The 15599-nt window shown below is 42.7% G+C and overlaps 1 protein-coding gene across 1 annotated transcript in view; it reads left to right on the top strand.

Annotated features, from left to right (window-relative positions):
- Positions 1–4247: 4247 nt before the first annotated feature.
- LOC125416085 (beta-galactosidase-1-like protein 2) overlaps positions 4248–15599 on the top strand; it is a 48137-nt gene continuing 36785 nt past the window's right edge. Inside the window, exons 1-5 of the mRNA XM_087905947.1 lie at positions 4248–4339; positions 4891–5088; positions 11228–11296; positions 12374–12469; positions 13302–13410. Coding sequence (XP_087762073.1) covers positions 4248–4339; positions 4891–5088; positions 11228–11296; positions 12374–12469; positions 13302–13410 — 564 coding nt within the window. The remainder of the gene's footprint in view (positions 4340–4890; positions 5089–11227; positions 11297–12373; positions 12470–13301; positions 13411–15599) is intronic.

The following is a 15599-nucleotide window of genomic DNA, read 5'->3' on the forward strand; positions in this document are numbered from 1 at the left end:
ATGCAGATTAATTAATAATCAAATGTCTTTTAGCAACTGTTGCACTTTCCTCATCAGTCAAACAATTCAAAGAAAACACAATAACATACAATATCCAGATTCTCTGTGTATTTTTTTGATGTGGGATTCCCCTCTGTAGGCTGTGAATACCACTGGTTAATAAAGGAACTGCTTTGGGCCTATAGCAGAACTATAGGGGAACAGAGCTAGGTGTGGAAAACTAAGCTGAATGCTGGTAGAAAAGAGACAGAGTAAGAGAGAAGCCATGTAGCTCCTCCAGAGCCTGAAAGAACTTTAGCTGGTAAGCCGCAGTCATGTGACAATACACAGATTAATAGAAATGGGTTAAATTAATATGTAAGAGTTAGCCAATAAGAAGCTAGAGCTAATGGGCCAAGGAGTGATTTAATTAATACAGTTTCTGTGTGATTATTTTAGGGCTAAGTGACTAGCTACTCTCTTCACTTCATTTTCCATCTTTACTTGGAAGCTAAGCTGGTATGGATGGGAGCTGGGAGCGTTAGTTTTTCTCCCAAACCCAGGTAGCTAGGTTTAGGTTCTGATTACTAGAGCTGAAATTTCAGTCCCAGCCCTGGCCTTGACTGATGGCTAAAAAGCCCCAAACAAATGGCATTTTTGTGAATTCGTACTCCCAAATAAAGCATGATTAATAAAAAACCCAGGGTCAGAAATTGGGGATCAACCTAAAGATCTGAAAAGTAAAATAGCCAGCCATGGCTCTTACCTTGACCTCAGATCAAAATGGCAATCCTGCCTCCTGGAATCTCAGAATGAGACTATGTGTTCAGAACTGTTTCCACCCGTTTTATAATCCTCTTTAGGGCTGGGATTAAAGGCATGCACCACTGAAATTAAAGGCACACACCACCCAATTTCTATGGCAACCAGTATGGCTACTGGGATTAAAGGTGTGTGTTACCTAAGTCTCTAAGGTTGACCAGTGGGACTGCTTTACTCTCAGATTTTCAGGCAGTCTTTATTTATTAAAACACAGTTGGAATGCCACCTCAGATAATGAACTAATATTATGTTCCAGAATCCTGTATGATCCAGCATAAAGGTTGGAGAATGCAAGTATGAAATGGCAGCCAGTACTTCCTCAATGTTGGGAAAGTGAGAAATTCCACAAACAACAAGGAAACATAGCAAGAAGATATTTGGAGATGTCAAAACCAAGCAACCAGCAACTAAAAGAAAAATTATATACCAACATCTCTGATGAACATACATGCAAAAATTATGAATAAAATACTTGCAAACTAAATTCAATAACACAAACAGATTTCACATTGTGTTCAAACCTGTTTCATTCTAGATAAGGAATAAAGGGTCAACATATGCAAATTAAAAACCATAATCTACCACATACATGGACTGAAGAATAGAAAGATGATCACCTGATTTGATTTATAAAAGACCTTTGAGAAAATACAACATCTATTCATGATAAAAGTCTTGGAGAAAGTAGGGTTGAAAGATGTTTCAGCATAATTAACGCAATAGACAGGAAACCCACAGTCAAAGTCATTCTAAAAAGAGAAGAAACTCAAAACATTTGTGCTAAAATCAGAACCAAGACAAGCCCATTCTTCTCACTTCTCCTGGGTATAGTTCTCACAATATTAGGTAAGGCAATAAAACAAGTGAAGAAGATGAAGCAGATACAAATGAGAAGGGAAGAAATCAAGATATATTTAGTTTCAGATGATAAAATTCTATGCATAAAAACCTCGAGTACATAGAAAATTCCTAGAACTGATAAGTATTCAGAAAAGCAGTGGGACACACAATTAAAACACAACAATCAACATTCTCTTATATAAATGACAAACACAAGGAAAGAAATCAAGAAGACAACTACATTTTCAATAGTCACATAAAAGAAAACAGAACTTTAAATGAATCTTACCAAAGAAATGATAGATTTGTGCAATGAAAATGTTAAAACACTGAGAAAAGTAATTGAAAATAGCTGCACAGTGAAACCCTGCCTGGGGCGGGGGAGAATCATAGTGTAAATGAAGAAGGTGACAGAAAAGGAAAAACTCCACGAACTGCCTGGATTTCCCAGGGAGAGTCTGTGCTGACTCCAGAGAAAGCACAGGGGAAAGACAGTGGTCTGCACAGCACGACCAGAGAGAGATTTCTTTCTTTCTTGTTAAGTGCAAGTCTTCAGTAAAGGAAATCAATTTGTGGAGGAAAAAAATCACTAATCTCAGTGCTTCATCCAGCGTCAGACTGCCAACTGTTTAGTGGCAAAAAACAAAGGAAAGTGTAACACGAGCCACAGTTAGCGTGCAAGGAGAAGCCTGGAAAATACAGTCTGACCCAGGAGAGGTCAGTAATGGGAGCCCTGGCCAACTCTGGGGGAAGTTAGCCTGCTGTTGGTTGAACCCACAGGGTGCCCTGCTCTTTTGCAGGTAAAGAGGCGTTTTCACTTTCTTTGGAGCCTGGAAGGAGGATAAATTGTGCTGACAGAATATGAAACAGAGCGGCCCTTCGCCCACGAGGTCCCACACCCACAGGCTGAGAGAAGGGCGGTGACCACAAGTGTCTGAGCACCTGGGTTCAGCCTGCCCACGTGGGGACAGGAAACTGCAGACCGCAGTGCTCAGGAGAGGCTCGCGGTGCAGTGCTGCGGCTGCTGGCTGACAGTGACTGGCTTCGAGACGAGACCAGTCCAGTAAGGTACCGGCATCTCCTAGAGACCCTTGATGCACGGCTGAGGTCCAAGGGAGGGCGTGTGTGGCAAGCACTTGTCGTGTGCCGGTCAGGACACCCGGTACTGGCTTGTGGTCACCGGTGCGGGCAGAGCCACCACAGCAGTATAGGGCCCGACCTGGACAAGGCTGTGCGATAGTGCCAGGTTCTGGTTACAAAACTTGGTGCCAGTGGCCTCTGGAACAGCTAAGAGCAAAGTCTGGTTTGGCCTGAGGAACTGGCCAGTTGTGCCCAGGTGCGTCTTCTCTGGGTTGTCCTCTGAGACTCAGCGGAGACCAGGCCCCTCTGCACCGTGGACTCTGGCAACTCCCTGCTTCAAAGGCTGACTGCCCGCCTCTGCTGGGGGTTTCCACCGAGACTGGCTGAGGGCTCCCCTTGGGGCTCTCCTTCAGGTTCCCTTGCAGTTTTGCTTTATGACTGCTCTTCTCGCTGGAGAGCCCCCAGAGCGTCCTCTATCCTTTCCTAGCTCCCAAAGCTGCCCTGTGTTCCGGCAGCGCTTCCTCACCGTCTTTGCTTTGCTTAATTTTTGGTTGTTTTTAAATTTTCCTGTGACTTCCCAAACTTTTACCCATTCCCAGCTCTGCCCAGATGTAGATGTTTTTACTAATGCTAGCAGTTTAGCATTTGTGCAGAAATGCTGGTGGTGGTGGTGGTGGTGGTGATTTCAATATGGAGGAGTGATTACTATAGACTGAGAAGTGTGTGTGTGCGTGTGTAAAAGGAGGTTGCATTTTCATCAAAAATATCATTTTTCATCAATTCAATAAGATATATATATATATATATACTAAGTTCATGCTAATTAAACTATGTTTAAAGTGTAAAACAACGTGAAACATCAACAATTTTAATTAGAAAATTTTGTGGAGTCAGGTACCACTGTGGGCTCAGATGGCACCCACACTCTGGAAAAAGAAACATCCAGACTCTGCTGAATGAGTTCTGTCCAGTCTGAACTCATGAGGTTTTGATGCATTTGCCCAGAATGAGCACCATCAAGACATCAACAGGCTCTAAAAACAATAAGATGTATTCAGGCAATCCAACAGTTCTGGCAATCTGGGTTGATCTCCAACAGTAACAAACAAATGAAAGATGAAGTTGGAGACAAAGAATTGATCCACCCTGTGAAGAAATTCCTCCTCTGCTAAGCAGGACAGCACTGGGGTCCATTTTTCAGCAGTCTGGCAGTTGTGGAAGGTCTCGGGTGTTATGGTTCTCTGTAGTAAAACCATTTTTTGACTGGATCTTAAGCCATACCGAAATGTATATGGTGCCCGACGACCCAGCCACGTAGCCAGTTATTCTTCTTTTGAATTCTTCTTCCAGCCAGCAGCCTTGGCTTCAAGACGCTGTCCAGATTCCAGCCGATGCAAAAACCCAGGGACAAATTTTGCCTTTGCATTAGGACACCCTCTCCCTTCTTCAAGGAAGGCCTCTTTCAGCCCCTAACTGCTTCTCTCCTTTATCCCTATTTCTCACCTCTCCATTCTATCCTATTTAGCATGTGGACCTTCCTGGGGAGACCTGAATGTATTCTGTGCCTGTTCTCCTTCTTAACTGTGATGGCTCTACCCAGGCATAGCCAGTTACCCAGGTACGTATATTCAAAACAATGAAGAGGTCCCATGTAAGGTATACTTAGAGTCCCCAAGGGAAAAGCTTTTAAAAGTTCTTGTGTGTGTGGATGTGCACACAAGCATATGATGGATATGTGCATGACTGTGTGCATGTGACTTGGTGCATGTGTAGAGGTCAGAGGACATCCTCAGAGGTCAGTCTTTGATTTCCACCTTGCTTGAGACAGAGGCTCCCTTGTTCTCTACCGCTTCCATGGATTCTCCTCTCTCTACCTCCCATTCCCATACAAGGGTGCTGGGATTAGATACAGGCTCTATTACATTTGACATGCGTGGCCTTTACCTGGATGCTGGGAATCTGTAAGCACTTTCCACATTGAGCCACATCTGTAGCCCCTTTCTCTTCCTTTTCCTTCCTCCCTCTCCTCTGCTTTCCTCTCCTCTCTGTTCTTTCTTTGGAAACAGAGTGGGGCTTTATATCCCAGACCGACTTTGAACTCCCATATTCCTGGACCTTTTGGCTCAGCAACCTGTGCTCTAGAAATTGAACACCTTCTTGTCCTTGCAGGCTTAATCAAACTCACTTGACCCCCTTGTTGCTGCGGACTCGAAGGGTAGGTCTGAAAGTTGAGGGCTCACAATTCACACTGGAAGGTTCCCCTTTCCGGATCCTATCTGGCACTATGGACTACTTCCGGATACCGAGGCAGAACTGGAGACTCAGCTTGAGGAAGATGAAAGCTTGTGGCTTCAATACCCTTACCACGTGAGTTGCTGCTTCTGTTTCTTTATATACATATAATTATTTATTTATTAAATTAATTTTACATTTCAACTAAAGTTCTCCCTCACATCCCTCCTTCTGCCCCCCTCATCCTCTCCCTAGCCCAGTCCCTATCCACTCCTCCCAACAGGTAGAGACTCCCATGGTGAATTGACACAGTTTGCCACATTTAGTTGGGGTAAGACCAATCCTCTTATCTTTGTATTAACTCTGAGCATGGCATCCCACCATAGGTAATGGGCTCTCACAAGCTAGCTCATGCACCAGGGATAGATCCTGTTCCTATTGCCAGGGGCCCCTCATATAGCCCAAGCTTCACAACTGACTCCCGCATATGGACGGCCTATTGAAGTTCCATGGAGGCTCCACAGCTGTCGGGTCAGAGTTCATGAATTTCATCAAGCTTGGTTCCACTGTCTCTGTAGATTTCTCCATCATGATCTTGATGTCCCTTGTTCATGTATTCCCTCTTCTCTCTTTGACTAAGTTCACAGAGTTTGTCCTGATGTTTAGTTGTGGATCTCTGCATCTGGTTCCATCAGTTACTGGAAGAAGGCTCTCGCTTCTCTGGGGCTGTGGTTTGTAGTCTGGGTATTCTCTGCTTTGCTTTATATCTAATACCCACTTATGAATGCGTACATACGGTGTTTTTCTTTCTGGTCCTGGGTTAGGATGTTTTTTCTAGTTCTGTCCATCCATTTGCTTGCAAATTTCGTGATGTCATTGTTTTTCATAGCTGTGTAATACTGTGTAAATGTATCACGTTTTCTTTAACCATTCTTCAGTTGAGGGGCATCTAGGTTGTTTCCAGGTTCTGACTATTATGAATAATGCTTCTATGAATATTGTTGAGCAAGTATCCTTGTGATATCATTGAATATCCTTTGGGTATGTGCTCAAAAGGTGACGACCTTTTCCCATTTTGTAGGCTGCTTATTTTGTCTTGTTTACCATATCCTTTGCCTTACAGAAGTTTTTCAATTTCAGGAGGTCCCATTTATTTATTGTTGCTCTTAGTGTCTGTGCTACTGGTGTTGTATTTAGGGAGTGGTCTCCTGTGCCAATACATTCAAGTGTACTTCCTACTGTCTCTTCTATCATGTTCAATGTAACTGGTTTTATGTTGAGGTCCTTGATCCACTTGTATTTCAGTTTTATGGAAGGCAATAGATATGGATCTATTTGCATTCTTCTACAGGTTGACATCTATTTTTTTTTTGGGTGTGTGTGTGTGTGTGTGTGTGTGTATGGTTTTTCGAGACAGGGTTTCTTTGTAGCTTTGGAATCTGCCCTGACTAGTTCTTGTAGACCAGGCTGTCCTTGAACTCACAGAGATCTTCCTTCCTCTGCCTCCTGAGTGCTGGGATTAAAGGCCTGTGCCACCACCGCCTGGCGCCAGCACTATTTGTTAAAGAGGTTTCCCTTTTTTCATTGTACCTTTTTGGCTTCTTGATCAAAAATCAGGTGCTCATATTTGCACAAATGTCAGGGTCTTCAGTTCACTTCCGTTGATCCACATGTCTGTTTTTATGTCAAAACCAAGCTGTTTTTTCTTGATATAGCTCTATAGTAGAGCTTGAGGTCAGGGCTGATGATACCTTCAGAAGTTCCTTTATTTACAAGATTGTTTTAGCTGTTCTGGTTTTTATGTTTTCCCATGTGAAGTTGAGTATTGTTCTTTCAAGGTCTGTGAAGAATTGTGTTGGGAGTTTGATGGGGATTGCATTGAATCTGTAGATTGCTTTTGGTAAGATTGCCATTTTTTACTGTGTTCATCCTACCTATTCAAAAGCATGGGAGATCTATCCACTTTCTGGTGTCTTCTTCAATTTCTTTCTTCAGAGATTTAAAGTTCTTGTTATATAGATCTTCCACTTGTTTGGTTAGAGTTACTTCAAGATATTTTATGCTATTTGTGGCTATTGTGAGGAGTGATATTCTATGATTTCTTTCTCAGCCCACTGTATCATCTGTGTACAGGAGGGCTACTGATTTTTTTTTGAGTTAATCTTGTATCCTGCTGCATTACTGAAGGTGTTTATGAGCTGTAGAAGTTCCTTGGTAGAATTTTTGGGGTTGTTTATGTAAAATATCATATCACCAGCAAATAGTGAGAGTTTGACTTCTTCTTTTCTGATTTGTGCCCCTTTGATCTCCCTTTGCTGTCTTATTGCTCTAACAATAGATGTGTATATGAGGGCTACTGATTTTTTTTTGAGTTAATCTTTTGTCCTGCCACATTATTGAAGGTGTTTATCAGTTGTAGGAGTTCTCGGGTATAGTTTTTGGGGTCATTTATATATACTATCATATCATTTGTGAGAAGTGGTAGTTTGACTTCCTTTCTTATTTGTATCCCCTTGATCTCCTTTTGTTATTGTTTCAGCTAGAACTTCAAATACAATATTGCATAGATATGGAGAGAATGGACAGCCCAGTTGCTTGAGTTTTGGTTAATTCCAGATTTAAACAACTTTAGTGGTTAAAAAAAAAAGCCCTCGTAGGGAGTGGCACTATTAGGAGGTGCAGTCTTGTTGGAGGTAGTGTATCACAGTGGAGGCCGGCTTTGAGGTCTCATATATGCTCAAGCCACACCCAGTGTTTAAGATCACTTCCTATTGCCTATCCAAGATATATAACTCTCAGCTACCTCTATAGCACCATGTCTATCTGCCTGCATGATTCCCACCACGATGATAAAGGACTAAATCTCTGAACTTTAAGCCAGCCCCAATTAAATGTTTTCCTTTCTAAGAGTTGTTGTGGTCATGGTGTCTCTTCACAGCAATAGAAACCATAATGGAGATAACAACCAAACTTAGTCATCACATCAAGCTTGTAGAATAGGCCTAGAATCTCAAGTTTTGGGAGATAGAGGCAGGAGGATTATTTAAGGCCAGCCCCAGATACACAGAAAACTGAAGCTAGCCTAGGTTACATAAGATTTGTCAACTAAACAAAACAAAGCAATATAAACAAAATTAACCAACTGACCAACCAACACCCCAAAACCACCACTAAAATAACAACTAACCAGAAAGGTGTGCAGTATTTTTGGAAGTCTTGAGTACCTGTTTGCTACCATGACACAGAACTGAATGATCTTTAACTCCATGTCAAATAGAGAGCATGCAGAGATGGATTTCTTTCACTCTGGCTAAGATTCAGAGAAATGGTCTCCTTGGAGCTTTGTTGAGAACAGAATCTCCTGGATGCCTGTCAAATGATCACAGCCTCCCTCCCCCAGAAGGAGCAGAAAGGAACACTCCTCAGCTCTCTACAGTGAGAACTTACGCTCCAGGAGGTAAACATCATGAAAATGTGGGATCCGCACCCCACAAGCCTTTCCCTATTGCAGCGTTTTATTAAACCACTAAGATTATCTGCACCGAATCTCAGTTCATGAGCTGCAGCTTGAGCTTTCTTAAGCAACCTGGGCTCCAGCAAAGGCTTCCCTCTGTGAGGACCCGCTCCTGGTAGGCTGTGGTTCTCAGAGTCCTCTGTGGCAGTCAAGTTTCTCCTGGAAAGCACAATCAGCAGGTGTCTTAGGTTTCTACTGCTGTGATGAACCACCATGACCAAAAAGTAAGTTGGAAAGGAAAGGGTTCATTAGGCTTACACTTGAGCATTGCTGTTCATCTCTCAAGGAAGTCAGGATAGGAAGTCAAAGAGGGCAGGATTCTGGTAGCAGGAGCTGATGCAAAGGCCATGGAGGGGAGCTGTTTATTGGCTTGTTATTGTTTGAGAGATTCAGTCCATTAGCATGTCAGGGAGCATGGCTGTGTGCAGGCTGACACGGTGCTAGAGCTGAGAGTGATACGTCTTGCAGGCAGCAGGAAGTCAACTGACTGTTCCACTGAGGAAAGCTTGAGAAAAAGACCTCAAAGCTCACCCCCATGGTGACAGACTTCCTCCAACAAAACCACAACTTCCAATAGTGATATTTCCTTTGGGGACAATTTTCTTTCAAACCACCACAGCAGATTAAGGGTGGTTATAAGAAATTGCTCACACAGTTGTGGGGGATGGGAACTCTTCATGGCTGCAGTTAGGAGGATGGGAACTCTGGACAGCAGAGAGTAAACTTGCTTTGGGGTCTTGAGGCTTAAGGGCAAGATGTCTGATGGTGAAAGTTCCAGTTCAAAGCAGGCAGAGTCTAAACCCAAAAACAAGGGCTGAGAGCAGCAATACACACCTGTGAGCCTAACACGTAGGAGGTTGATCAGGAGGATCACAAGCATGAGGTCAGTCTGGGATACATAGTGAGATCCTGTCACAGAACAAAACTCAAGAACAAAACTGAAAGATTGTTTTGGAGACTCTCCAACATGGCTACATACTGCTTTTTTTCATCGACAAAACTAAATGGAATTCCAAGGATAATCACACTACAATGCTTTTTTTAATCATACATACATATCTACATGACATAACATACAAAAATATAATCTTGTGTATATAACTTTTATACAATTCTTATATTGTGTATTTATCTTGTGTGTATGTATACATATATAAAATACATATTCAGGATATTATTACATGTGTATTTACATGAAATGAATATATATGAAATATTGTAGATTAAAAAGAAATAGAACATACAAGACAAAAAAATGTTAAAGTAACCCACAGAACAGCATGAAAAGTTGTCTACCAGAATTGGAATTTGCAGTAAGCAGACCTGCAGAGGTCAGAAGAGGACTCCTGTCACTGAGGCAGTGGATGGTTGAGGGTACTGGGAGTCAAACCTGGGTCCTCTGCAAGAGCAACAAGTGCTTAACCGCTGAGCCATCTCTCAAGCTCCTGATTTAGACAATTGGGGTAGATTCTATATCTAGCTTTTTTTTTTTTAAAAAAAAATCAAACTTGAAAAATTTTTGACTGCTTTTTTTCAAGTATTTTTTGCTCCTCCCCACGCTAAAAGCTCCAAAAACCTATATATTAGACTTCTTGACCAAATCTAACATTTCATTAAAGCTCTGTTTATTCAATCTTCCTTTTTATTCTATTGTTGTTTTCGATGGTTTCTTTTAGTACATCTTCTTTTTCTTTTTGTTCTTGTTCTTCTTGGTCTTGTTCTTCTCTTCCTCCTCTTCCTCCTCTTCCTCCTTATCCTCCTCCTCTTCTTCTGAGAGAGGATTTCCCTGTGTAGCCCTGGCTGTCCTGGAGCTTGCTCTGTAGACCAGTCTAAACTTGATCTCAGAGATCAGCCTGTTCTGCCTTCCAAGTGCTAAGATTAAAGGCATGAGCGATCATACGCAGCTCCTTCATTAGATTTTGAAAACCCCTGCCTTTATATTCTAGGTGTCTACTCCTCTGTTTGTTCCAACTTGGATATTTCATTTCTTTGTCTTTATTGTATTCAGAACATCTTTTCTATCTTTCTCTCTCTCACACACATGCACACACACACGCACACACACACACACACACACACACTCCACTAAACTAGGCGTACAACCCTTTTTACTTTTTATTTTGAGAAGGGTCTTGCTAAATTGCTGCAGCTACCCTTGGACTCTCTACCAGAATTAGTCATTACTTTGCATTCCGGTGCCTCATCACCCTTAGCTGGAAGTAAGGACCCGGCATGTGTCACCAGGTCTGGTATTTCTTTTTCTTTCTTTCTTTCTTTCTTTCTTTCTTTCTTTCTTCCTTCCTTCCTTCCTTCCTTCCTTCCTTCCTTCCTTCCTTCCTTCCTTCCTTCCTTTCTTTCTTTCTTTCTTTCTTTCTTTCTTTCTTTCTTTTTCAGATTCTCACTATGTAGCCCAGGCTAGCCTCAAACTTGCGAGTCTCCCCCTTTAGCCCCCAAAGTTATGGTATTACAGGCATGGACCACCATACCCATCAGTTTTTATTTGTTTCTAAGGTTGTTTTTCAACACAGAACTTGCTGTACAGACAACTGGCCTTTAACTTGTGACCCTCCTGCTTCAGGCTCCTCAGTGCTTGAAATGCAGGTACCCACACTGGAGGCTTCAGTGTGGAAACATTCAGCTTTCTTCAGGTAGAGAAGCGTGCTTCTAGGTTAAAAGTAGAGCAGCTGGTGTTGAAGATATTGAAGGTATTGAAGAACACGATGGGGGAGCTTCTTATGTTTCTCTTTTTCCACATGACAGGCATGTTCCTTGGAACCTCCACGAGCCAGCAGTGGGCCAATTTCAGTTCACTGAAAACTTGGACCTCATGTATGTGTTCATACCTTAATTACTTGATTCTGAGATTCAGATAGGGATGTGCCTGGGGAACTGGGTGAAGGAATGGCTGTATAGCTCTGGTTTTTGGTGGTTGTTTGTTGTTGTTATTGTTGTTGTTGTTTTAAGGCAGGGTCTATCAGACCATGTAATTCCACCTAGCCTGGAATTCTCTATGTAGACCAGGCTGGCCGCACATTCACAGAGGACTGCTTGCCTCTGCTTCTTTACTGCTAGAATTAAAGGTCATCAACCCTTGGCCAGTAATTCTGTTTTAATAGGCACCCAAAAGCTCTAAAAACTTTTTTGCCTGACTTGAAGCCTCCTTGAGTCATTGGTCCATGGCTTACATAGGCCATAGCATGTTGTTACAGTACAGTCAGGACCTAGGTTTAGTCAGCATTTTACAGAATGCATCAAGAAGACCATGTTCTCTTAGTTATAGTGTCAGATTTCTATAGTTTACAGTTTGCATGATCTGATAGAAGTATTAATATTTTTATTAATAAAGACATACTGACTTTTGTAGTATCATCATTATCATGAGGAAGCTATAGACAGAAGGGCAAATACAACATACTGAGTCTATACAACATACTACAGCTAGGGTCAAGTCAGGAAAGACAGTGGTGATGACAAAGTTGAGTCGAGTTTTGAAGTTGCTCAGAAGTAAATGGGAAGGGGCTGTGTGCAGCAGAGGCAAAGTCAGAGACGTGAAAGAGCAGTGCATGTCACTCAAGGTGATGTTAGGTGCTGTAATGTGTAAGCCTCACACCCTGTAAAGGAAAAGTTTGCTTCCATTTAAATGGGATCATCCTGACTGGCATATATTTTTCTTCCAATAAATAATAACGGGAAGACTTCAGGGTATTTTTGTCTTAAATTTTCAACACTCTTGTCTAAGCCATCGTCCCTTTGGGTACTGAGCTCACAAGAGGAAGACAGAGCAGAAGGAAAGGAGAGAAGGAAGGAGGGAACGAAGGGAGAGAGGGAGGAAGGAAGGAAAGAAGAGAGCTGCTATGCCAAGCTGCTGCTTTCAGGGAAATGTCACTGTGACTGCTTTCTTTTCAGAGCTTTTGTCACCATGGCTTCAGAGGAGGGGCTCTGGGTCATCCTGTGTCCAGGTCCCTACGTTGGCAGTGACCTGGACCTTGGAGGCTTGCCCAGGTGAGTTGTGGTCTGAAGGTCCCTGGGTGGGAAGCACATTCACAGGGCTTTATTTCTGGACACATTTAGAAAACCGACACCATTTGTTTCCTGATGGCAGGTACTAATGGGTATGGTTTTGAGTCTGGCTGTTTTCTCTTAGTTAACACTTTCAAAGTTTATGCATGTGGTAGCAGGACCATCTATCTGTGCTGTGTTCCTTTTTCTAGCTGAGTATTTTCTGGGATGGTCAGGTTCTCCATCCCTCACACACATAAACCAAGAACTTCAAAACAGCTGTATGACTGTCTCATTCTAGAATACAGGCTGATAATTTTTTTCCTGAAAAGGCTAGATAGTAATCCCAGCTGAGATGCAAGGATTGTCACAAATTTGGGGCCATCCTGAAATAAATAATGATGTAGGCTACCAGGATAGTCAGTGCTATGTAGTACGATTTTGATACAAAGTCCTAATAGCAAATATTTTAGGTTTTCCAAGCCATATGCAGCCTCTGTAATTAGTCTGAAAGCTGAAGGAAAATATGTGAACAATTGGGTACAACTGTGCTGACAAAACTATTTAATAAACAGACAGCAGGTCAGACTTGGCTTTTAGGCTGGTGAACTCTGTCTTGAATCACAGTTACAAATTTCCCTACCCCCCACATCTTTGGGTCATGGGGATGTTTCTCATAGGCAGAGACTGCTCTTTCTTGAAGCTGGACCACATGCCCACATCTCACCATCTCTAAAGCCATGCAAATACAGGCCATGTGTTAGATCTGTTTTACTGTAGCATTTCCTATCACCGGTTCCCATCCGGAGTCTGAATCTCACCTTTTCAATCACAGCTGGTTACTCAAGGATCCCAGAATGAAGCTGCGGACAACGTACAAGGGATTCACCAGAGCGGTGAATGAGTATTTCAATCATCTGGTTCCCAAGATATCAATGTTCCAGGTAAAATCCAGTCCTCATCCCTGCCTGTAAGGGAAGTGATTGCCAGCTTGATGTCCTGGCTAGTTGCTGCTTGCTGCTTTCTGTGCTCTGAGAAGCAGGGAGCACATGCTGGCTACTGTGTGTGTGTGCAGCCTGGATTCCATGTTCTATCTAAGGAAGCTTCTGCCTTTAGACTCTAATTGGGCCTGATGGTGCATGCTATAATCCCAGCCTTTGACAGTTGAAGTGACAAAATCCAGCCTGAGCTACCTATTGAGACCTTCTCTCAGAGCAGGGACAGGATCTGGATTTAATTACTCTCCTTTTGCCTTCCCACATCAGCTGTTAAACTCTGAGCTATCTATCTATCTATCTATCTATCTATCTATCTATCTATCTATCTATCTATCATCTATCTATCTATCTATCATCTATCTATCTATCTATCTATCTATCTATCTATCTATCTATCTATCATCTATCTATCTATCTATCTATCTTCTATCTATCTATCAATCATCTATCTATCTACTGATCTACTGTGTAGCATGACGGGGGCCGGCTTGTTGGGGTTTCCGTCCTGCCCGGTACCCCACAGCCGGCAAATCCCAAAAAGAAATCACACACAGGACTCCATAAGGTTATAAACTGATTGGCCCATTAGCTCAGGTTTCTTGTTAACTCTTATAGCTTATATTAACCCATTATTCTCATCTATGTTAGCCAAATGGCTGGGTACCTTTTTCAGCGGGGCAACTTACATGTTTCCTCTTCGGTGGTCTGCTCAGGAGTGGAGAGAGAACTTCCTGTGTCCCAGAATACTCCCAGTCTCTCTACTCCACCCCTACTTCCTGTCTGGCTTTCCCGCCTATACTGCGTGCCTGGCCAATCAGCGTTTTATTAAAATATGATTGACAGAATACAGACAATTCTCCCACACCACTACTGTGTAAAATGGAACTCAGATCATCAAGTTTTGTGGTAAGTCCTTTTGCCTTAAGAGCCATCTTGCCTTTCCAGTTTGACTTTTTCAATTTTTACTTTTACCTTATCTATAATCATACACACACACATACACATGCACACACACACACACACACACACACACACACACACACACATGTGTACCGTGTCATGCTTGGTGCATAAGGAACCTGAAAAGAGTGTTAGATCCCCTAGAACTGGAATTACAAAGAGTCATGAGCTACCATCAGTTTCTGGGAATTGAACCCCAGTCCTCCAGAAGAGCATCAAGTGTTCTTAGTTATTGAGCCATCTCTCCTGCCTCTCCTTGCCACCCTGAGTTTGACTTTAAATTTGAGTCTTAGATCTTTTCCTGATCTAACAATTAGTGCTGTAATGTTTTATGCATTATTAGGCAATGGTAATGGGCTCACAGATCCTGGTCAGCCATGCTCTCCCAAGGAAAATACTGTGTTCTCTAGTGATTTGGGGTTCTTAGCTGTGGTCCTCAGTGTTTAGTGCCTTTTTACCAAACAATAATTTCTTATCTTTTTTTATGAAAAGGTTTTATTTATTTTCACATGTGTGAGCCTGGATGAATGTGTGTGCACCACACGTGTGCATTGCCCAAGGAGGCCCTTGGGACTGAGGTGCAGAGAGTTGTGAGCCACAGTGTAGGTGTTGGGAGTTGAGCCCAGGTCCCCATGAATAGTAGCCAGTACTCTTAACCTCTGGTCCATCTCTCCAGCCCCAAAATAATATTCTCATTTTAGGTTGGCTTCAGTTGAGACAGAACTGCACGTTAGGCGGAAGAATGTCTATACCATGTAGAAAATGAGTAGAGAGCAGTGCATTCTAATTCCTTTGGGCTTAGTTAGGATTCCTATGGCTGTGGAGACAGAGCATGAGCACAGCAACTCTTAGGAAGGAGAAGTGTAATCAGGACTGGCTTACAGCTGAGAGGTTTGGTTCGTTATCATCATGGCAGGAAGCCCGGCAGCATGCAGGCAGACATGGTGCTGGAGAGGTAGCTGGGAGTTCTGTATCTTCATCTGCAGGCATCAGGAAGTGACAGTGACTCACTGGCCAGGCTTGAGCTGCTGAGACCTCAAAGCCCACTCTGCTAGTGACACACCTGTTGCAAAAGAGCCACACCTACTCCATGAAGGCCATACCTGCTAACAGTGCCACTCCCTATGGACCTATTGGGTCCATTTTTATTCAAACCACCACAACATCTACTAGAA

This window comes from Myodes glareolus, chromosome 4 (genome assembly GCF_982192425.1).
Source record: "Myodes glareolus chromosome 4, mMyoGla1.1, whole genome shotgun sequence".
Taxonomy (NCBI): Eukaryota; Metazoa; Chordata; class Mammalia; order Rodentia; family Cricetidae; genus Myodes; species Myodes glareolus.